Source organism: Neltuma alba, unplaced genomic scaffold, assembly GCF_004799145.2.
Source record: "Neltuma alba isolate B1F8T4 unplaced genomic scaffold, ASM479914v2 tig00012680_pilon, whole genome shotgun sequence".
Lineage (NCBI taxonomy): Eukaryota > Viridiplantae > Streptophyta > Magnoliopsida > Fabales > Fabaceae > Neltuma > Neltuma alba.
In genome coordinates, this window is record NW_021637110.1 from 52145 (window position 1) to 75229 (window position 23085).

General features: G+C 33.5%; 2 protein-coding genes and 2 long non-coding RNA genes across 6 annotated transcripts; 1 reads left to right on the forward strand and 3 right to left on the reverse strand.

The window, feature by feature from the left end:
• Nucleotides 1-793: 793 nt before the first annotated feature.
• On the forward strand, nt 794-9166 carry LOC114729792 (phytochromobilin:ferredoxin oxidoreductase, chloroplastic). 3 transcript variants are annotated; one of them, XM_028916832.1, is made up of 9 exons: nt 794-1138; nt 2336-2452; nt 4393-4487; nt 6628-6721; nt 6845-6976; nt 7111-7215; nt 7891-7941; nt 8021-8215; nt 8983-9166. In XM_028916832.1, the coding sequence occupies exons 1-8, from the start codon at nt 935-937 to the stop codon at nt 8195-8197; spliced, it is 975 nt and encodes a 324-aa protein (XP_028772665.1). In that variant the 5' UTR covers nt 794-934; the 3' UTR covers nt 8198-8215; nt 8983-9166. The 3 variants fall into 3 exon arrangements, with proteins under 3 accessions (XP_028772665.1, XP_028772663.1, XP_028772664.1); XM_028916830.1 differs by having other exon boundaries at nt 8021-8177; nt 8983-9064; XM_028916831.1 differs by lacking the exon at nt 8983-9166 and having other exon boundaries at nt 8021-8348.
• On the reverse strand, nt 8743-9747 carry LOC114729794 (uncharacterized). The gene is made up of 2 exons (XR_003738776.1): nt 9712-9747; nt 8743-9076 (listed from the first exon to the last, which is right to left on the reverse strand). It is a non-coding gene; the product is annotated as an uncharacterized LOC114729794 (long non-coding RNA).
• A 4455-nt stretch (nt 9748-14202) lies between these two features.
• LOC114729795 (uncharacterized) lies at nt 14203-14632 on the reverse strand. Its single transcript, XR_003738777.1, has 3 exons — nt 14507-14632; nt 14376-14429; nt 14203-14216 (listed from the first exon to the last, which is right to left on the reverse strand). It is a non-coding gene; the product is annotated as an uncharacterized LOC114729795 (long non-coding RNA).
• Nucleotides 14633-15937: 1305 nt separating this feature from the next.
• LOC114729800 (TMV resistance protein N-like) lies at nt 15938-20368 on the reverse strand. The gene is made up of 3 exons (XM_028916838.1): nt 20263-20368; nt 18999-19523; nt 15938-17078 (listed from the first exon to the last, which is right to left on the reverse strand). The coding sequence occupies exons 2-3, from the start codon at nt 19505-19507 to the stop codon at nt 15938-15940; spliced, it is 1650 nt and encodes a 549-aa protein (XP_028772671.1). The 5' UTR covers nt 19508-19523; nt 20263-20368.
• Between the last annotated feature and the right edge of the window lie 2717 nt (nt 20369-23085).

Consider the following 23085-nt stretch of genomic DNA (forward strand, 5'->3'; position numbering starts at 1 on the left):
AGAAACTGGAAGTTAATGACATAAAATTTGCATAAAAAGAACTTCCATCACTAATTCTATAACCGCGACAGAATCATTAATGAAATTTTTCGTCGTTGATCCATTCAAAAAGGCTTTTTTCACAAGATTTACCAATAGAATTTTCCACCACTTATTAGTAGGACAACCAATTCCAATTTTGCAACAAAATATCTTATCGCAAATTTTATTATTAATCTGTCAGTGAATCTTAAATAGATTATAAACAATGACACACACTTATGATATTAATGTCATAATTTAAATTATGATATATTTAAATTATATTTATTTTTAACAAATAATTTAACTAATTTTTTAATCTATACAGATTAGTCATATAACTATTATATTTATAATAGGGTAGTATTTCGTGATCTAAATGAATCTGTGACTTTCTTATTGACCTAACCCCCAAACTTCGTTTTTTTCCCCCCTCATAAACGAATCCAAAACTTTGTTAATCATGTCACTTTTCTTATGATTTTCTTATTCATTTTATGGTGCCTTTTTTTTTTTTGGGCCTTCGATGTGAACTTTAAAAAAGATCACTAAAACAAAAGGCAAGTAAGCATTAAAAGCGCAAAAAGGAAAAGGCTCTTCCCTCTAGCTGTTCAGGCCGGCCCAATAATTTCAAAAGCCCAAGTCCAGCAAATGGGCTTTTATTGAAGTTCGGATTATTTTGAATTTCAAATTATAATAAAAAAATGTTGGCTAAAAATCCTGCAACATGGGAGTCCTTTTTGCTGCACAGACTTCAAAGTTGGAACTACGCAATCCCACAAAACTTACCTTTCGACACCTATCCCCCAGTCCCTGCAATGGTAATTTCATTGAGGAAAGTCGAAGATAGTGATTTCCAAATTTTCTGAAGCGAAACTGCGAAAGCTTCAGAATCTCACAGAGCCTTTACTCGATGGAGATTGGCTCTTCCCCCTCAACTCTCTGCTTTAAACCAGCACTACAACCACTAATTAAAACTAGTACTAGCGGTTCTACTTGCTGCTGGAGGAACAGAAGAGTCTTGGCACGCAGCTTCTCGGTCTCTTACCGGAAGTTCGTCGACTTTGCTTTGGAAGAAACCAGACGCCACACTCATTTGGTCCCTTCGCCTTTACAGGTATGGGCGGATGTCTGTACAACTTTGGATTATGCCCTCTTTCTTGAATCTTAGGGTTCTTGAACTGGTTGTAGTTGATTGTTAAATTTGTATTTAATCCTGGTGTCTGGCTTGACATTGAAGTTGAAAAACAATTAAATATAAGCATTTCAAGTTGGTAGGATTTGAACTGAGGACTGTAGGGTATAACTAAAGACATAATATCGATCGAATTTTTAAGCAATTCTTTGTTTTCTGAATGAGTAAATGTGTGGATTCTAGTTGCAGATATATGGACACTGGACACCAAATTTCGTAATGCATCTATGATTGATTGATTTACTCTTTCTGTAAGTTGTGCTTGTTACCAAGGGGAAAATATAGAGAACAGAAACAAAAACGATGTAAGTCCAATAAAATGTCCCTGCAAATGTCTTTGGTCCAAAATGCCGGGGGTGGGGGGTGGTTATTATGTTGGTTACGTTTTTAGAGTATTGATGCTCACTCTTGGTTATTTATAGTGTCTAAAATATTTGCCTTGGAAACTTGATTATTGACGACATTCCATTCATTATGGCGATCAATACCCAAAAAAGTTTCTTTATACGAATAAGTATATATACATTCCATTTATGCTAGGGTAAACACCGAAATCTGTGAAGCACTAAAATTTAAAAGGGCAGTTGTGACCAACATATGGGCATCAATGCCCATAATGTGCTCGTACTTCTGATAGAATGTTACTTCCAATTTTGAAAATTTTTTTATAACTGGACGCCTCATAGGCATGTGTAACTAGTGTCTTAGAGAATTCCTAAATACATTAGGTTGAGGAAATTTTACAATTGAACATTGAAAGTAAACAATCACTTTGGTCAATGTTTCATTTTCCTCCTTTTTTTTTTTTTAAAGTTAAAGTATATTTTACATTTGTTTCATGACTCTATATTTTTCAGCTTTTGTTGCATTGTCTTGTTCACCAAGCAGTCTCCTGATCCTTCCCTGTATTCATGATTGTTTTTCTTTGAAATGTATTTGATACCCTTTGTAAACCCATGGTACTCCTGAAATATTTCACTTGCTTTAATTTTAGTTTGTGCACAAGGTGATGTTTTAGGTTACTAAATTGTTGATGCAGTCTGTGATTTAGGTTGCTGGATTGTCGGTAGTATCCTGTCAACATTAACAAATGCTTACAACGAAAATTTTTCTTACTAGGAAAAATTCAGTTCCATCAATTCCAAGGATGGTAAAGGAATGCTTCATATGCGATCCTTTCAAGCTGCCAAGATTAGGCTTCTGCGAAGTTTGAGCATTGAAACCAAAACAGTGCAGGTATTCCATTCCTATTTGGTTAGTAAATGATGTGCTTTACCTTTGATTTTAAAGTGTCCACTAATGCTACATAACTTCTGGGTTCTTCCAAGTATACTTATTTGTAATTTTTAAGTATTTCATTGTCAATGTTATTTAATTTGATGGAGCAAGTAGGATTGGTTCTCAGTTCTCACTACCATCTAACTAGTGCTTCTGTTGTGGCTGTTAATTTATTATAGCTAGAATGATTGATTGCCCTCAATATTTATTTGAACACCCTGATGTCAGTTGTTGCTTACCCCTTTATCTTCATTCATGAAATGCTAAGTTACTTTAAAAGTTCATCTAAAACAGTGTATGTAAACCAGGTCCAGTATACTTATTAAATCATTGATCAGCGAGAAATGACAGAAAACTCTGATTGCCGAAATCAAAGATAACAACATTCTCAGCAAAACTATCTCAGCTTCCTGTGCATTGGAGAGGCACAGGCCGAAACCATCCCCAAATCTTCCATTGCTTTTGCCTATCTTCATCACTGGTGAGCGAATCTTGGTGATATTAGAAGTAGGGGAGCCTGTGACTGCATTGCTTCTATTGTGATTGCTAAGTCCATTCACCTCTTTCTGAATAGCTTCTAACAAAATAACCCATTGTATCCATTCTGCTCTCTAGGTGCTCTACTCCATGCTTTGTTTTTGTCATTCTAGCCTCCAATGCCTCTTCTTGTTGCTCCATTCTAGTAATTACGATCTCCCAACACTCTTAGAACCATCTCAGCTTCCTTTTTATTTGAAAAGCATAGGCTCTCCCAAAATTTTCCTTACGCTTCTCTCTCCCCAATGCCTCTGCTTGTTGCTCCCTTCTAGTAATTACCTATGCACAAAACCATTCTTCTCTTGCCTCTAACGGCCAAAACAAAAATTCCCCAGTTGCTTGTATATTAAGTCTTGAGCCTGGGCTTCCTTCTTGAGTAAGTGAATTGAGGTCAGTCTCCATCATAATGTTTTAAACAGATCTTCTAAACTTGTCGTTCTATATATTTTTTCTTGCAAAACCTCTTTACTTGAGACTTCCTTAGGGTGTAAAACCCAGACAGCTCCTAATTCATTAGTAACTGTAGTAATTTGCTGTCAACAGATTATGCTCCACGTAGTTTCTTTTTCAATGTTTTTTTGCCTGGCTTGAGGTGCTCTTTTTTGTATTTGGGCCATTGACCCTTTTCCCTACGCCAAAAAGAAGAAGAAGAAGAAGCTATCAACTCTGTCACAAAGTGTTGTTTATATATACATGCGTATTGCAATACTTCAAGCTTTCTGTAGTTCTCAAAAAGTCCTGACTTTCTATTATTGTTTTGGCATCCCTTCTCAACTGTCGCAATTCCAATCGCTGGATTTGACACTGCTGCATCTTTGCTTGGTTTTATTTTCCATAAGACCATTTCCATCATCAATTGTTAGGGATCCATTTTGATTGAATATGCATTTGGCAAATATAATTACCCCACGATTACAGCAACCTATTGATTTGTTATTTTTCCTGATCACACTCTTTTTTGTATAAAGCATCACATTTCATCCTTCTTGCTGTTATTATCCTCTACTCACTCCACTTCTATTTCTAATCATAAAGATTACCATCTATGCATACGCACACACACACAGATAATGAAAACAGAGTAGAATTATTTACTTCGTGGAAATCTTTAAATGTTTTTTCATGACAAATTGAAGCTATAGGAAGAGAAGAACATAAATTCTCCAGATTTTCTCGTCTTCATATGAATTAGGGCCCATTTTGACAGTCTGAGTGAATGAAAGAAAAATAAACAGAAGTCCTCGTGAAATGCTCTGAATCTTCTTTCCTGTGGGTTGAGCTAGAAATTATCAATGCATGGTACTTGCTGATTCTCTTATTTGCAATAAGCCAATAACTTTTTCTTGAACCGTTTTGTGCAGGTTCTGGATTTTGCTGTCTTTCCAAAAGTAGAATATGACGTACCCATATTTTGTGCTAACTTTTTCACGAGTGGCAGATCAAACATCATTGTGCTGTGAGTTAGCATATTCTTTGTTAACTGAATGTGCTTTTTGTAGCTGTGAAACCTTCCTCCAACTTGTTGAGCGACAATGAAATTTGTACTATTTTTGTGGTTGCTGAATTTTTTCTTAAGCTAATGGAACTTCAAGTCAATGCATCCTGTTTAAGTGTAGTTCACAAATTTATAAAATTCCCTTGGGTAGAACTTCAAGTAAATTTTATTCATATTTAACTTTCTATTAGCATTTGTTGCACAGCATCTGAGTAATTATATAGCGTGCGACTTTACCTTATTATCTGGGCACAGCGCGCCAATGTATTTTAGAGGGAATGTGATGAGGTGAGGACTGGGCCTCAGTTGATTCATGTTAAAAGAAAGCCCAAGGGCAATTGAGGGACTGTAATTCCATCAGAATGACAGTTAAGTCTCAAAAGACTAATTTAATGACAGTTAGGTCTTCGAACATTTTGAAGGAAGATAGATGGGTTACAAATATCATATAAATAGATGAAAATATGAGTCTTGGTTGCAAATCACTAGAAGTAAGGCCATTTTAAGTCCCTTAGACTCCTATTTGCAGTTGTTTCTGTAGATATTTGCAGCTCATTTTCTTTCAAAAAGTTTTAGGACCTTATAGTGATTAAATTGGTCTTTTGGGACCTAACTTTTATTCTCCCTATATTTTACTAGACCATAATGTCACAGTTTCATTAATTAATTAAAAAGATCAGTATTATTGGTAACCCTGATTGAACTAGGTGAAAATAAATATTGTATTTACAGCGAATTAATTATCCCCAGCAGACTTTTGTGAAAGGATGTGTCATTATTTTTTGGACAAGGTTTACATCTCTTTTTTATCAGTTTATGTTTTGAAAATATCAGAATGGATTTTTTTTTTTTTAATTTTTGGATATTTTGATGTGGATTTGTGAGGTATTAAGAAGGCTTAGGGGGTGTTTGGTTACCAAAAAAGCACTTTTTAAAAGTGCTTTCATGCAAATATAGACAAAACTCTTTTCATACATTTACTTCGTAAATTATAAAATCACTTTTAAAACTATGATCCTTAGAGTGGCTTCCTTCTCTCCTTTTGTCTCTTTTCCTAGTCCCTTTTTTTCTTTCCCTTTCTTGTTTTTCATAGTATATTCTGTGAATTTTGTTAGCATTATTAGGAAATAATAATTGTTCAGTTGTTCTCTTATTACTACAAACACAGGGTCTTAACGAAAGTTGAGAAGTCATGTTCTAATAATCAGGACTGCTGCATACAACCATCACAATCTTTACTTGCAATTTCTTCGACTCTTCTGATGAGTCAGAATTTACATAGATTGACTTTGATTATTTAGAGTGGCAAATCTCAAGAATATGATTTTATGTGGACTTAGTTTTCCTAATAGTTTGCTTGATCTAGTAGTTTTCTAATAATTTGCTTGATCTAGCATTATAGTTTTTACTAGTAAATCTTCTAGCTTTGTATGAAGGGTCAATATAATTTTTTATTCTTGAAATTTGAGCCCTTTTTTAGTTTTGGTTCCTCATATTTCAAACCCGTAATTTTAGTTTTTGTAATTTAGTTCGTCTTAAAGTGTTGATGTATGGAGGTATAACGGTATTAAAATCTGTTGAAGTGACAACGAAAAGCCTTTCTTGACTCAATAACTCAGAACATGAGTGCCTAATTGGGGTAATATGGCTTTCCATTTGTTGTACTTAAATTTTTTTGGGTGCAGTGCTTTCCTTCAATTCTGTATACATCAATAAGTGATTTACATCATTAAAACTTGGTCAAAATAATTTAACTGTTAAATCATGAGTCTAAATTTTTGAAGTGTAACCCTACCAATTTCATGATGAATATCCTGATTTCTGTCACAGGCGAAAAAAATAGAAAAAGAATAAGCAGATATCTTGTTGGATTCCCTTCACCATTTTATGGTTGGCAATGAGTTTATAGCACTGTGCCTCGCCTTTATTTTTAACGTTGTTGATGTCCTTAGCGTTTTGAAGTTTACTTTTCTTTTGGTACTGGCAATATCACAAGAGTTCTGCACTTCTCCTTTTGTAGCTTCTAAGTTCAAACATTACAAACAAATTACAGTGTTTTATGTGGAGCACTAACTCTGGAGCATAGCATTAAAAATTACAGGGACCTTAACCCATTGCATGATATTATTAATCAGCAGGGTTACAAGGAAAAGTACTTTAGGAGCTTAATTCCTCTTGGCCTAAAATATGCTGAGGTAAATGCAAACATATTAGTTTTGCCACTTTAAGGTTATCAAGTGCTTCTTTGAAGCTTAGCAGTTCTTTGACTTCTTTCTATAATTATCTAGGTTTCTTAACAGAACACGAATTTCATGCAGCTTTTACCGTGGGGAGGGAAGCTCACAAGCGAGTCCATTCAATTTTTTTCACCCATTGTCATATGGACCAAGTTTCCTTCAAGCCCAGAAAACTATGATATTCTGTATTCTGCATTCCAGGATTACTACAAGGTGTTGATGACACGATCTTTTCTTATTATTCTATATCTCAAATGTATGATGTTTTAAGGGTCATGATTTTAATTCCTTTTCAAGAATATTATCCAATAAAATACTAACTTTTCTGTATGACCCATAATTTTCAGGCGTGGCTGGAATTAGAAGCCAGAGCTGTTGAGGAGACAGATGCATCTCAGATTTCATGCAATCGTGAAGCACAGCATAGATATCTAACGTGGAGAGCAGAAAAGGTAGCTAGATTATATTGGAACTCATACGGTTATATGATTGGTCATTTGACCATATTAACATTTATGCTTGCCACATTATTACTAATTTATCATCGTCCACACCCAGCATGTGGATACAGAGCTCCTATAATCTTCCCACAAAATGTTTTAAGGAAAGGAGAAAATAGTGCATTGATGATGCCTTGGTTACGATGTCCCATTATTCATATGGGATATCATATGCTGCTTGAATTAACCAAGCCATAGATATGCGGCAACAGCATCTCAGTAGTGTTAATATTGTCAACAAATTCCTAATGAACTAAAGGCCTAAGCAAAAGGAGAGAGTGGTATACGAGGATCACAACATATAATGGTCTCCAAGGATAGAAGATTCATTGCAGATTTTGCATTTCTTAGATATCAGTTTAGACTGATAATTTTCCCAGGTGTGTAGGTCATCCTATGAATTTCACATTCTTATCAATGTCATAGAAGATTTGGTAACTCGTGCTACAGCACATAACAGCTATTTTCCAGGATTTAAAACAGGATTTTATTGATACTAAACTTTGGGAGGTGAATTTTATGTTTACCAAGTAATCCTTGCCGTTTAACAATGACTTAGACTGAGTATACGCTATATTTGTAACGTATCATTTATGAACTTGGTTCATGGAAACTTTTGAAAAGTAGGATCCAGGTCAGGGACTCTTGAAGAAGCTTATTGGGGAGACGCTTGCGAAGGTAACCTTAATATGAGATTAGTACTTTTCCTCAACAAACTTGAAGGGCAATTCCAAACTTATTGTCTTGTATCTTATAGGACTTGCTGAGGAGCTTTCTATTTAATGGAGTTGATGAACTTGGAAGCAAAATGTTCCTTGATTACTTTCCAGAATTTCGTTGCGAGGACGGCAGTGTAAATAAATCACACAGCATTGTCGGAAAATCTTATGAAAATCGCCCTTGGGATGCGAGAGGTGAATTCATCAGCAGCTGATTTCACTATCTAGTTTTGGTAACTTGCTGTTTTATTTTCACCTCTTCTATTTGATCTCTTGTTTTCCCCTCACAATTTTGGCTTCCCCATCCTCTGATTATGCTGTTCTTTGATCTTAAATGCAATATTTGTTACATGCCTATCTTTTACTGCAAAAGTGAGTGTTCTTAGTGCATCAAGGTGTCAACCAACCTCTAACTGATTGAAGAATAAAAGCCCTAATCTAAGTCGAATTGCTGCGTCTCAAAAGAAAAAGACACAGAAAGGGCCTCATTCGAGCTTTAGTTGAGAGTCTCAGGGACGCAACTCTAGATAAAGGAAGTCCTCTATTTGTGATTGAAGTAGAGGTTATGAATAAAATAGCCCCACATCCTAGTGCCAATGAGGCTGAAAAAGGGTATTTTTTTCCCCCTCATGCAAATCATCTTAAATGATTTTGGCCCAATTTCTGCAGATAAGAGATTGAGATACATCCTCTCGTAAACCTGTGTTTGGTTGGGGTTTTTTAGAGGGGAGGAGAGAAGGGTGCAAGAGGGGGAGAGCTGTCGAGGAATTCTTGTACAGATTGTGTCATACTAGTATTATAGATATATTAAGCCATAATGAAAAGCTTATAGGTATCAATTTTGGTTTTTCCCCCTTTTTGGATGCATGGGGAAAACAGAACATAAAAAACACAAGTGAAAAGCCTAAACTAACGAATTGTTCATAGAAATATGCAAGACTTCCAAATACTGATTTGCTATATCTGCATGGGCCTCGTTGAAATTACATCCATCCTTCAGCAAGGAGATGGTTTTTGAAGAATTGCTCTTGTATCTAGCTCTTGCGTCTTGAGTGCCTCTAAGATGGGATTTCCTCAGCTTGTATACACAAAACCTATAAATGAAGTCAAAGAAAAATCAATTCTTTTTAGCCAAGTAAAAATTATGCAGAAATCAGTCATCTATATTATCAACTTGTGTATGGAGTTATGTAAGCATGTGCAAAAGTAAGGGTTACGGAAGTCTATTTCTTGCTTTGATTTTGTAAACTTGAGAGATTTTAAGCATTCATATTGAAGCAGTGTAAAATATTTTGATGGATTTCCTTTGAAGCACAATGCTGACTTTGCAATCGAAGCATGATTGGATGAGGGTAAAAAGCTATCAAGAAGCAGTAGTATCATTATGATGTTTCATCATATAGAGCTAATTTCTTGAGTTTGTCAAATACATAAAACTTTATCAACATTACTCTTCACATTATGACTCAAGTCATAAATGTTACTAGTACGATGCATTCTTATTTGATAGAAAATTAAAAAAATTTAGGGAAGAAAAACACAAATCACCCCTTTTGTGGGGCGGGTGACATTCATATGTCAAGTAAGTTCTTACTAAAAGAAACAAAACGTGTGCCTAGAACTGACACTAGTGCAAAATCAAACCTTTTTACAGCGACGATAAAATGCTTTCTATAACGGTTTTATAACTATGATAGTTAAAGGTCGCCGTAAAAGATCTGAATTATACCTTGGCATCACGTCTGGAACAGATGCTCGGGGAATGCCAAAAGTTTGGCATCCACTCCCAATGGGCACGCTTTCTTTATTCTCAGGGATTGTTCAAGTTATCTGAATCAAGTATCAACTTACTCTGGATTTTTGCCATCTTTCAACATTTCTGCACAACACACGCCACTCACACTTGCTTATTTTAAACAGTATTAACTTAATATATGATGTGGTAAAACATATAAGATGAGGTAAAATTTTTCAACTTATAACTTCTGTCACAAATCAATGGAAGTTAAAAAAAATAATAATAGAAAAGTCTACATGCGGTAAATATTTTTTGTTACTGCTAGACAAAAGAGAAGTCACCCTCCTATTAACAGAGGAACTGGAAGTGGAATTAAGAGTGTGATATATGAAAATTGATGTGTATATTCCATGCCAAAACAAAGAAGAAAAAACTGGATTCTTAATGAATTTTGTTTCTTATTCGCCAATTTTATCTCTTTTGAAGGGTTCAATTAATAAAAAATGAAAATTAAGATAGAAATAGAATTATCTATTATTTATTATTCTGAATTTTTGTCCAATATTTCAATAGTTGAAAGTAGGAAGTGAAAATGCAAATGTATAAACTTATGAGAGCATTTTATAAATGTATATGTATATGTCATGAGATGGGGGATGCAGCTTGATATAGCCGTGGTTTTGAAGACAAATGAACACAATCATTATTACTATTTGAAACCTCTCTACTAAGCATCAAAATTTGGTGAAAGTTACAATAAAAGACTCAGAATACAAAATTTATTTTAAAATTATAACTTTAAAAACTGTAATATTTTTAGCTAAGTATAATAATAATGAGCCAAGAAAACTTTTATAAGAGTAAAAATTATATTTTAATCATAAAGTACAATTTGTAATTTACAAAGAGCTAGTAATTGACAACTTTTTATTCTTTAAAAGAATTTCTAGTTGAAAGTTTTTATACTACTTTTACCGAGTTAAGGAAGTTTCCTACAATGTTGCAGGACTCGAAACACGCCTTTCCCTCTGTCAGGCATTTTTACTGTAATAAATCAGACTATGAGAGCCATCTCAAGAGAAAAAAACAAATGATGATTACCTTGGATAATAATATTTTTCTGGCCAGCAATATTTTTCTTAGCTTGATATTTTTAGAAAAGTAAGATAATTTTTTTGACGTGAAATCCGTGAGGAAAATACCAAAAGAGACGTGGAACAAAATCTTTTATATTTCATAACGCGTAGAATCAATGATATTTATTCTGCCTAAATGCAAACTCTCCCTTACACAACATAATATAATTACCTACTACTCAACTATTAAAAAGAGTAAATGATCACTGAGTGACCGGAGTATAAACTCACAGATTATACTCTAGATGAAGGAAACCCTCTATTTGTGATTGAATCAACGACGACAACCTTCGATCCTTCTGTTGCCAGTGAGGGGAAACAAAGGACAATTATAATGAGGTTCTAGGAAAGGAAAATAATTACTAAAAAGTTCTAATAACAACCTAAACAGTCTGTAATGACAAGTTCTAGGACAGAAAATGACAACTTCTGGGACTTTTTTTGTAATTTTTTTTAAAAAGAATCTCACTATAATTGTCCCAAGAGAAAAAAAGCCCAAGGATATCCCCCCAGGCAATTCGTCTTAAATGATTTTGGTCCAATTTCTGCAGATAAGAGTTTAAAATACATCCTCTCGTAACCTTTTGTTTGGTTGGGGTTTTTCAGAGGGGAGGGAACGGTGCAAGAGGGCGTAGGGCTGTGGAGAAATTCTTGTACAAACTGTACTAAACTTATAGATATATTAAGCCATAATGAGAAGCTTATATATGTACCAATTTTGTTGTTTTTCCCCCCCGTTTTGGATGCATGAGGAAAACCAAACAGCATAAAAAGAACATAACAAAAGTGAAAAGCCTAAACTAATGAAGTGTAAGTAGAAATATGCAAGACTTCCACATTCCTATTTGCTATATCTGTATGGGCCTCATTGATTTTACATCCGTCCTTCAGCAAGGAGATGGTTTTTGAAGAATTGCTCCTTGTATCTAGCTCTTGCTTCTTGAATGCCTCTAAGATGAGATTTCGCCAACTTGTATACACAAAACCTATAAATGAACTCAAGGGAAGATCAATTTTTCAGCCAAGTAAAAATCATGAAGCATACATGTTGTCTATCCCAAGTTATTTTATACTCCTCCAGTCCTTATTATAAGACCCAATTTGACTTTTTATTTGGTCCTAATTATAAGATCCAATCCATTTTGTCTCTTATATTTATACATTTTTTTCCAAGATAATCCTTTTAATAATGATAGTTTTAGCCAATATACTTAATTAGCAAGGATATTTTAGGAATGACAACACTTATTTATTATAAATAACCAAATTAACTTACTTCCTTAATCTCCTCAAATAAGTCAATTGGGTCTTATAATTAGGACTGGAGGAGTATTTCAATAAGCCTAATAGTAACAAATTTAATCGAAACTGGAGAGATTTTGGAAGAGTTTTGGAAATCTACTTGCTTTAATTTTGTAAAATGATTCGAAAATATGTACCTAGAGCTGATGATACTGATGCAAAAACAAACTTTTTACAATGACCAAAAAAGGGCTTTCTATGACAATTTTATAACTAGTATCGATGGAGACATGCACCTTGATGTAAAAATATCTAAAACATACCTTCACATCAATTCTGAAATAGACGCTCCAGGGAATGCCAAAAGTTACATCCACTCCCAATAGCTACAGCCTTCTAAATCAATATTAGCTTCGTCTTTTGATTTTTGCCATCTTTTAACTTTTGACCTGCAGAAAACGTGCCACTCATAATTGCTTATTTTAAACAGTACTGAATTATAATATATATTGTAAAATGATATTTCGAGTTGGTTCAGTTACATCAAAACAAGACCATTGAACGTGCATAATATATACTTGACCTATGGCGATTGGATCGTGTATATATTATTAATATTCCCTCCTAAACCCTTTTCTGTGGTCCTTACCACATACAAATGACTGCGTAAAATCTTCTTCAACTTATGAAATGAGAATGAAAAATTAAGGGAATGCATAAGATCTAGTTTGACTTTGATGGAACGTTGAAACTATATGCGTGTTATACAAGTAAAATACAAAAAATAAGAACAATTTTTTAAGAAATGAAAACAAACCCGGCCAATAATATAAAACGAACAGCCCCTATGGAAAGGAAGTAATTAAGTGGATATAATATTTATAAGAATTGAAAGGTTATATTAAATTAATTTATCAACCAAAAATTTAAATATCCATCAAACATGCATTAATATAAAAGATAAATTTTAATCTAAAACCAGAAGTGTTGATCTACGTACGTTGGAAGTATAGATTCATCTTCTTCAACAACGAACTGATCATGATGTCTGGAGCATTGAGTATAACGTCCGTCTTTCTCAACTTCAGGTTGTATAACATCAGTGGCCTGTAATATTTTCATCGTTGTCTCAGGGCCCAGTATTTGCAGACCCATTGCTCCATTAAGTGCTCTTTTAGCAAGTAATTCAGCAATGCCATTGCCGTCTCTGTGAAAGACCTAGATATCCACAAACCAATCCCACTCTAGCATCCCTTTGATTTCCATGATGAGAGCAATATCCTTGTGCGTCTCAGGGACTTTAAATTTGATCAATCGAACAGCCTCAGCGGAGTCGCTTCTCAAGATAACATCTCCAATACCAGCGTCCCAAGCTCTTTTGAGACCTACCAAGCAACCCCATAGTTTGGCTGTGAGGGTATCTCCGCCACTTAATTTCAGAAGAAAAGCCTCCTTCATACAATTGTTGCCATCTTTAAGAACGCCTCCACAAGCTGCTTTGTCATCTGAATGAGAATAGGCGCCATCCACTTCTACAATACCATCATCAGGTCTCGGCCGGGGACTATAACCTCCACTGTTGATGTCTGGATCAATCTTCACGTAGTTATTGATGATACTACAACCTTCGTCCCCTGTTCTTCGCCATGCTTCAACATCTTCTTTACACACCGCTCGCCACCCACACTTGCTTATTTTCATCCTTGGTGACTTATTTTCCATTGCATTCTCAGAGAAAAATACCATTTGAAGTCCATTGACAACCAAAGAGGAATAAGGAATATATTTTATATAAAGCAGAGGACTATAAGCCGGATGTAGATAAATACTCTGCCCCCAATGCGAGTTTGGAAATTCATCATTAGGAAATCTGCAACTCCAACAAATTCCATCCCACCCCTCTCCAAATGTGAGATCGTGTTCTATGACTAAGCATATGGCTATGCCCCACCATTCACGTGAACCACAATAATCAGGGGATATATTTATTATGAACGACACATTATTTGGACACCACCAGAATTCTTTCTCGCAAAAGTAGTTTTGATTATAAAACCATGATGGTACTCTGCTGCCTGGAATTGTTAATGAGTGCCAACGTGGACGGAGGGAAAAAAACTGGGGCAAAAAAAAGCAAAAAAAAAAAAAACAGATTGTTTGTATCAGAAGTATGTTGATTAACACGTAAGAAATGGCAATATATACGTACAAGTAAAATAAACTATATATTTATTGTCAAAGAAATTAAGAAAAAAATAGGTGATTCTAAAAACTCACAATTTCTGAATCCCCTCTTATAATTGCTGACTTCATATTTAAATGGTTGTGAACCTATAAGAAACAATTTTGCGTGTTAAAGAAGTAAAATGATAGAGGTGAAAGAACAATTAAAGACAAATAAAATAAACCTGAGGTTGAAATGATTCAATGAAATCCCATAATTGATCTGCACATCCGTAATGTTTTAGTGATGAACAACCTTCAGCCCCTATATGTAATAGATTTGACGGAAGTTGCGGCAAAGACCGAAGCCTTGGGCAACTCCAGAGATTAACAACTTTAAGCTTCGAAAGACTGGAAATGAGGCCAGATGGTAAGTCAATGAAATCGTTTCCACTTAGAGATAAAATTTCCAATGATGATAACATGCTGATGTCATCAGGAAGTGATCCATCTTGGAGATTGCAAAAACTTAAGTTTAATCCTTTCAAGAACGACAAAGACGGCGGCAACAAAAACTTTTTGGAGCTTGAAGGCCTTTGAAGAAGGGATAAGCAACTCCATGATGATGAAGATTGTGTTTCGCTATTGTAGTCACTAAATGATAACCCTTGTATAGCAATCCCACTCAAATGAAGCTGTTCCAAAGCTTCATTTTCATTCAAACTCTCTGGCAGCCATGAAAGCTTTGAGCATTCAGAAATTTTGATAACTTTCAGAGCTTTCAACTTGCTAACACTACATGGAAGACAAACCAGTTTTTTGCAATTTGTCAAATTTAATTCAACGAGACCAATCAAATTACCCAACGATTGAGGTAGTTTGGCTAGAGCAGTCTTCTCTAAATCAAGCTTCGATAGACATGCCATATCTTTTCCAAACTCAGGAAGTTTTCTAACTTTTGAACAACCCGATAGAATAAAAATCTCCAAGCTATTCATCTCAAATTTTTCTGGAAGCGTTTTAACTTCTTTGCAATCTTTCAAGTCAACAGTGACAAGTTTCTTGTGTTGCCCAAGAGACTGGTGAATTTTAACCAAGTTAGAACACCTTTGAAGAATCAACTTTTCAAGATGAGGAATTCCATCAAAATTTGGGGTTTTGATGAGGTATTCTGAATGAGATAGATCAATGGACTTCAAGCTTCGAAGAGACTAACAATAAGGGAAAAAAGAAAAAGAAAGAATAGATCACAAACCAGAGACTAATTATAATTATAATTTATTAAATTATGGACAAACAATTTAAATAAAAGGACTGTAAGTACCTGTGTTCCTCTCCAAAGTTCTTTTAACTTGCTATGCTGCATTTTTAGCACAACAAGCTGATTGAGTTGAGGTTGACTTGGCAAATAAAATAATGGATAGCCCTCCCATTCTATGACTTTCAACTCTTTGGAAAGAGACTTGAGTCCAAGCCGAAGATTCAATTGGCAATGTGAAACGTGTGAGCGACTTGAAATGATAAGTAACTTGAGATTACTCAGTTTTGAGAAGGCTTCAGGATGCCAAAATGCATCACATGACTTTTCTAATGTTAGCATTATTCCCCGGGTTGCTTCTGTCCCCTATAAAACAACAAGTCAAGGTAAAAATGCATAAAAGTCATGCAATAAATTATTATAAGAGTGCACAAACACAAGAACTTTGGAATGTCACCTTATTTCCTCCTAATACATGATTGGCATCATCCAAGGACAATATCCTAGAACGCTTGCTGGCATCACCAAGTGATTCTTGATAGACAACACGCTTAGCCACATTTTGCAAAATTTCATGCACCCACAAACGCCCTTCATAATTAATTACTAGTGATTTCTCAATAAGAACCCTTATTCCAATTTTTGTGTGAAGATCCTTATCGAACGTTTCTAAAATGTGTATGATATGATCTTCATCCATCCCATTGAAAAAGCAAGCAATATCCAAGAATATGGTTTTCTCCTGGTTATCTAATCCGTGAAGACTCACTTCAAGTATCTTCGAAATGTCCTCTGGAGGATAGTTCTTGAACTTAGCCAGTGCATATTCCCATTCCTCTATCTTCCTTTTGCAAAGAAATGAACCTAACACTTTGATTGCTAAAGGAAGGCCTCCAGCATATTCAATGACGTTTGTAGCAAGTTTCAAAAAAATTTCATCAGGTTGCCCTTCTTTAAAGGCATTTTGAATGAGAAGTTCACGGGACTCACTATCAGTCAAGAATTCAATGTCATATATAGCACTATCAGATACACCATATGATGATAGCAAATGCTTATCCCTTGTTGTTATCACTATTATGCTCCCTTTGCTGAACCATCCTTGCCTTGGAGTGAAATTTTCAAGTTGCTCAATATGATTCACATCATCAAGGACAAGTAGAATTTTTCTGTTGGTCAACTTGCTTTTTATTAACTCCATTCCTTCATAAGAATCAGTCACTTCCATACTCCTTTTATCTAAAGAAAAAAGAAGTTTTCTTTGCAATGAAATCAAACGATCTTTTTCACATGCCTCTCTAATATTAGGAAGAAAACAATGATTCTTAAAGTTTCTGCGCTTTCGCTCATAAAAGGCTCTAGCAAGAGTTGTTTTCCCTGCACCTCCTGTGCCCCATATTCCTATAAACCCATCTCCTTTTGATTCACTTTCCACGATTGACTCCAATTTATCTAATTTTGGTTCAATTCCAATTAACCTGCCAAGACTAGATGCTGATTTATCAAGCAACTTTGACTCCATTTCTCCAACAAAGCTTTCAATGAATTCTGCTTCATACCTGCATGTGAAAATAAAATTATAAAGTGATCTTTTTTACATGAAAATAGCGTGATCGTTTAAGTCAACTGAATTTTAAATTTTTATGCATAAACAATTTTTTAAAAAAAGCAGGTAATGTGAGATGTAAAGAAAACATGACCGCAAATTTAGCAGTTTTAAGTTTACCATGAAATTTAGTTTAAATTAGTGGAAATAGCAATAATTTCATTTATAGAAGAGTTGTACATTGCCTCTGGTATTTACAGACATAGACGGTTATGTTTATTTGTCCACACGCTTTAATAGCTCCTAGATATTCAAATCATTTAATTAGCACATCATAGTTTGAGTTTCTCTTTTCTGGTAGTACGTCTTTTTTTTTTTTTTTAAATTTTATTTGAGCACCTTTTCACAATAAACGTTGTCAGATTACAAGTTCGAATCTAACGCTATTTAGTAACGTTTTCAACTATCAATTTTTTTTATTAATTATTCATTATTTATTAATAAACAACGAATTTCAAAATTTAGAGAAATTATCAATTTTTAATATTAATTTTTTAATGGTTGAATATTACATAATAATAATTATTTTGTAATTTTACTATATACTGTTTGTGTGCAATTGTATATTCAAGAAAATGTCCACTTCAGAATTCTATCATTAATCATTAATTGAGTTCAAGTCGAAAACTTAAATCATCTACAGCCAATACAGTCCTACAAGTCTATTTTACCAAGAAATATAAATAAAGGTCTACAATTAGATAAAAGGGCAAAAACATTAATTACCTTTCTATTTTACATCAATTACGTACATAAATATTATTTTTATTTCAAAAATATATATAAACCTTCCTCATATGTTATTTTTATCTGTTCAATCATTAGTTTATTCAATTGTTAATTGAATGTTAAATTTAACTTTGAAACTTTTATTTTATCCAAAGTAACTCTATTTGACATAAAAAATTATTTAAATATTTATATTTGTCAAAAACATAATTTTTCATACAATAGAAAATAATTCTAATTCATATAATTTCAAACTTTCTAGATTGTTATAAAATTTATTAATTATTAATTTTGATTATTTAATGAAATTGTATAGTTTTTTTAGTACATGTATTGAAATGTATTTATTTAGATTTCTTTTAAACGGCTAAGATTATGTTTCAAATGCGTATATTATTCATCATATATAACAAATGATATAAGTTTAACAGACTATATAAATAAAATAAATTTGTAACCTAAAATTTTTAAACATTTTTGTAATAAACATTTATAAATTTGCAAATATATTTGTTGGGCTGAATTCATAAACACGTTTAGTCAAGTATATATTTATTAAAGAAATTACTAAAATTCTTAATTAAGGTTTTTTATATCTATGCTAATTAAATTACTTAAGCTTTTACCCAATATAATTAAAACATTAGAAAAATAATTATTTGCACGAGAAAAATCAAGAAAAAGAAAAAGAAAACACTTAATTCTTCAAAATAATTTTATCAAAAATTAGGAATCTAGTGTGATGAAAAATAAGTTAGTAAATAAATATCATTCCAGTACAAATTTAATTAAAAAATATCATTTTAAAATATTCTTAACAAAGTTAAGGATTTAAATTAAACTTACGTGTATGTGTTTAAAAATAGATAAAAGGTCAATGTAATTAAGGTAAAATGGATTAAAGGATTTTTTTAAAAAATAAATGACATTTATAATACGTTTTAGTCTGCTCCCTACCTATTTTAGGGAGGGACCGAGTCACCCGCCCAAGACCACACATCCTATCCCTAGGTGAATAGATCCTACAATCTCCTCAATAAGAGAGGATGTGGCTAATCTTACAGTTTAGAGTATATTTGAATATCAATGTCCTTAATTTTCAACAAGAAAAGACATGGTAACTATTAAGAGAAGTGGAAATTACCCGTCGTTTAACTCCCAACCACATATAGCAGCAACTTTTTCTAAATCATCCCTCCATTTTTCCACCTTCATTTTGTCATGTGCAAATCTTTCTTCATGCTTTCTGAATGCCTCTGCAAAACTTCCCTTTTGTTTCCTAACATCAGATGGATCTACACCGTAAAATATCGGAAATACTTCAAGACTTGTCTCTTCCTTCAACTGCAGGATCTTTTGAAGCTCATCCAAACACCAAGTTGAAGAAGCATAATTTAGAGAGAACACAATAATTGCAGAACGAGATTCTTCAATTCCTTGTAATAAACTTGGATTAATAGATTCTCCCCTTTCAAGTTCTTCCTCATCCCGGAAAGTTCTTAATCCTTTGCGTTTTAAAGCAGCATACAAATGATCAGTAAAATTTTTCCGAGTATCTTCCCCTCGAAAGCTCAAAAACACATCATACTTCCTTCTCTTAGTTGAACCAGAAGAGCTTGAAGAACACCCAACTCCATCAGCATCACGCGCCATCGCAAGGATTTGGAATCTGAATCCAAACAAAAGTAAAAGCACAAAACCAGAAAGAATAATACATAAATAATGGGAGCTTCAACAAACAGTGCAGCAATCAGTCAGGGGGATACTGAAGACGGGAGAAATTGGACCAATTTTTCATGATTTGATCAGGCTAAATATATGAGAGGCGTGATTTGATCCAGCCTGCTATGAATCAGGCAAAACTTTGAGGCAGAACATAAATCTAATTCGCCGATTCAAAAGTTCATGAAAATTTCGAAGATAGTCTAAAAGAATTGTCAAGGAAGAAAATATATCCCAGCTTAATTGAATTGACAACTAACGAGCTAGCTAGAGGTTGACCTGCTCAGCTGCGCCCCCATCTGTCCCTTAATTTTGGGGGCCCTTTTCAATATTTGAAAAATCGGATAAAATTAAAAAATGAATCATTTTTTGTCTATGAAATATCAAAATATCACTCATTTGGAAAGGACCCCAAAATTAAGGCGTGGCTGGAATTGCAGCCGGGGGGAGCTGACACCCAGTGCCTAACTATGTTTATATTTCTTACAGCTCATGGGCTATTTATAGTTCAAAGCAAAACTTCTGTATTCAAAGAAAGCATAATCACAAAATTAAAGCTTGAAAGGCTAAATCCATTTCACAGGGGAAAAAAAAAACAAAATAAGAGAAACTAATCTTAAACTGACAGTGGTAGCCATGACAGAAAATAGATATATAACATAATTAGAAAGGAAGAAAACAGGAACCTGATGGATGAAATAAGTGAAAGATTTCTTTGATCTGCGACCTGATCGGAAGAAGATGAAACCCGGTTATGCACAGATTTGTAATTTTGAGGATGAAGCTTTTCAAGTCAACTCAAGTCTTCTCTTTAATTTAACAAGCTTTTAAAAATGTTCTTTTCACACTGGGACTCAAACCGCGTTGCTCTCTTCCCCTTTGCAAGAATTTTTTATTATTGATCAGCTTACAGGTGTTCTCTGAAATTGGGACATAAAGAATACTTTTTCAAGTCGCGATTTGAGGGCTTTAACAAACTAAAGTGAACCTAGGCTTAGAAAAAGTTTAATACTCCTTCGGATTCCAAATATATGAGCTATTTTATTAGGATGCTTGTAGTTGATTTTTCTTTGTATGATAGATCTTGAACTCTTTAGCTTGTAAGAGCCTGATTTAGCTATCGACACGGACTAGACTAGTAAATTGCTCGAATAGCTGGTAATAAGATTAAAAAAAAGCACCAAATACGGGATAATAGTATTTCTAAAAAAAATAAAAAGAGCGTGATTTAGCCTGGAATTACGTATCAGATTAAACTCATGACAGCATTTCTAGTTGAAAGAATTTCACACAACTTCTTTTTTTTAAAAGAATTTCTAGTTGAATTTTTTTATATTATTTTTACCAAGTAAAGTTCCTTCAATTTGTCAGGCATTTTTACTATAAATCAGACTACGAGAGCCATCTCAGCCACAACTTCATCTTTGCCTATAAATTAAATACAAGGCCTTGTCTCTTCCTTTGTGCTTAAGTTTCTCAAACCAAAGCCTATATTGAGGCAGAAATTGCAAGATTCAGCAGTCAAAAGAAATAAAGAGATCATTCTCATCTTGGATAATAATGATTTTCTTTTTTTTTTTTGGGCCGGCAATAATTTTTTTAAATTTGATAATTATATTTTATTTGACGCATTAATTATTTTTAGAAAACAGAGATAAATTTTTTGATGTGTACTGTGTGAGAAAAGTACCAAAAGAGACTCTGCGATCCAACTCCACGTATTTCATATCTCATCTCACAGGGAAGTAGGAAGTGAGTCACCAGCCTTCTACCAATCCCGGCTTCCGTCCTCCGATTACGCGTCAGACACGGTCCATTATGGAGTTGGTAAGTTTTTACCAACTACGTCGGTGTGGAAGCCACCTACTCTCCCATGTATTAAAGGCAAAATAATTATGATTTACAAAATATGTTATAGGAATATGAATTGAGTTTTATTTCACCTTACCTAAAAAGAGCTTCCATCTCCCAGTTGGTAAGACAAACCACATCACAGTCTTATACTCTCAGAATCCTTCTTTTTCCTTTTTTCTGAGAATATGATCTCCCCCTTTAGATCAAATAATGAATTATTCAGATTTCATACTTTATAAAACTATTGTTATAACATTGCATAAATAGGAGAGAGAAGATGGATATCTACTTTTTAAAATATTAAATCTGAACTATCTATTATTTGATTCAAAAGTGGAAATGAGATTTTGAGAAGAAAAGAAAAAAGAAAAATTATGAGAGTATCCAGATCCACCACATCAGATTATTAAACAATTATTTAGGAGATCACATGTTATTTTTATTAATTTATCAATTTATTCTTGATTAAAATTCATAATGGCCCTAAGGGACACTTTTTGTGATTCTACTAATAATAATCCTTGGATGCTAGCCTCACCTAATCTTCTTGTTCTTTCCGTCTCCCCAGCTTGAAGTCATCCCCATTTGCAAATCATCATCTTCATTCCAAAAATCATCATCATCAAATCTGAAACATTTTTTGTGAAATCGTTTTTCTTATAGCGTTAGCATTATCCTCTTTGACTCTTGTGCAAGTCCTGATAAAGGCTGAAACAACATCCTCCCTCTTTGCAATGTTTCCTTTAGAGCCCATTTGGTAAGAAGGAAATGAAAGAAAAGAAAGGGAAGAGAAAATTTTAATGAATTTGATTTTAAAAAAAATTAAAAAATGGAGTTAAAAATTTTAATTAAATTTTCCTCCTCTTTTATCTTACATATCCTCTTTATCAAAACTTTAGAATCTCACTTCTTCAATTTTTCTAATCAAACTCATTAAAATTTATCCTTTCCTCTGATTTTCTTGTAACAAACATAGGGTTAGCCTTATTCATTCAAAAAGTCATCATTATGCCGCGTCAATTGCATTCTTGCTTTAAATTTTCGAACTTTTTGTTGTGATTTTTTTTTTGACCTGGATGTGTATATTGAATTGAAGCCCTTTTTGGGTGAAAGTTGAAAATTCTATTTTTCATGGGTTATAGTGGAGAAAAGGAATCTATCTTTTCAAAAAGAAGTAGGACCCATGACTATATTTAAAAAATATATTTATGAAAAAATTATTGCAATTTAAAATTAAAAAATAATATTATAATTAAATATTTTTAAATAAAATAAGATAAAATAAATATAAAACAAAATATTTTCACAATTATTTTGTCATAAAAATAGTTATCATTAAAATGAATCATCTAGTGTTATTTTTGTTTTTTTAATAATTTATATGTGTATATATAATTGTTTGTGTAAAAAATTGTTACACCACACCACAAACATATATATATATATTAATTTTGCATATTGTTTGTAGGTTTATTGCAGATCAACTAGTGAAGTCGTGTGCACGCACCACATCGGGACCCCTAGTTCACCCGTGAAGAAGTCACTTTGAGGAGGAATTATATCATAGTTACATGTGACGGTACAAGGTGGCCTGTGAGGTGATGACATGTGGAGGGGTATCTTGTCCTAGATTTTTGCTTTACTAGCTTTCTTGG

Bases quoted from the DNA above. Each gene is read 5' to 3' on its own strand.
- LOC114729792 (XM_028916830.1), top strand. From the start codon at position 935: ATGGAGATTGGCTCTTCCCCCTCAACTCTCTGCTTTAAACCAGCACTA. The intron at 6,977-7,110 runs GTGTTGATGACA...CATAATTTTCAG, and splicing joins CATTCCAGGATTACTACAAG to GCGTGGCTGGAATTAGAAGC. The intron at 7,942-8,020 runs GTAACCTTAATA...TGTATCTTATAG, and splicing joins TTGGGGAGACGCTTGCGAAG to GACTTGCTGAGGAGCTTTCT.
- LOC114729800 (XM_028916838.1), bottom strand. From the start codon at position 19,507: ATGGCGCGTGATGCTGATGGAGTTGGGTGTTCTTCAAGCTCTTCTGGT. The intron at 17,079-18,998 runs GTAATTTCCACT...TTTCACATGCAG, and splicing joins GGTTGGGAGTTAAACGACGG to GTATGAAGCAGAATTCATTG.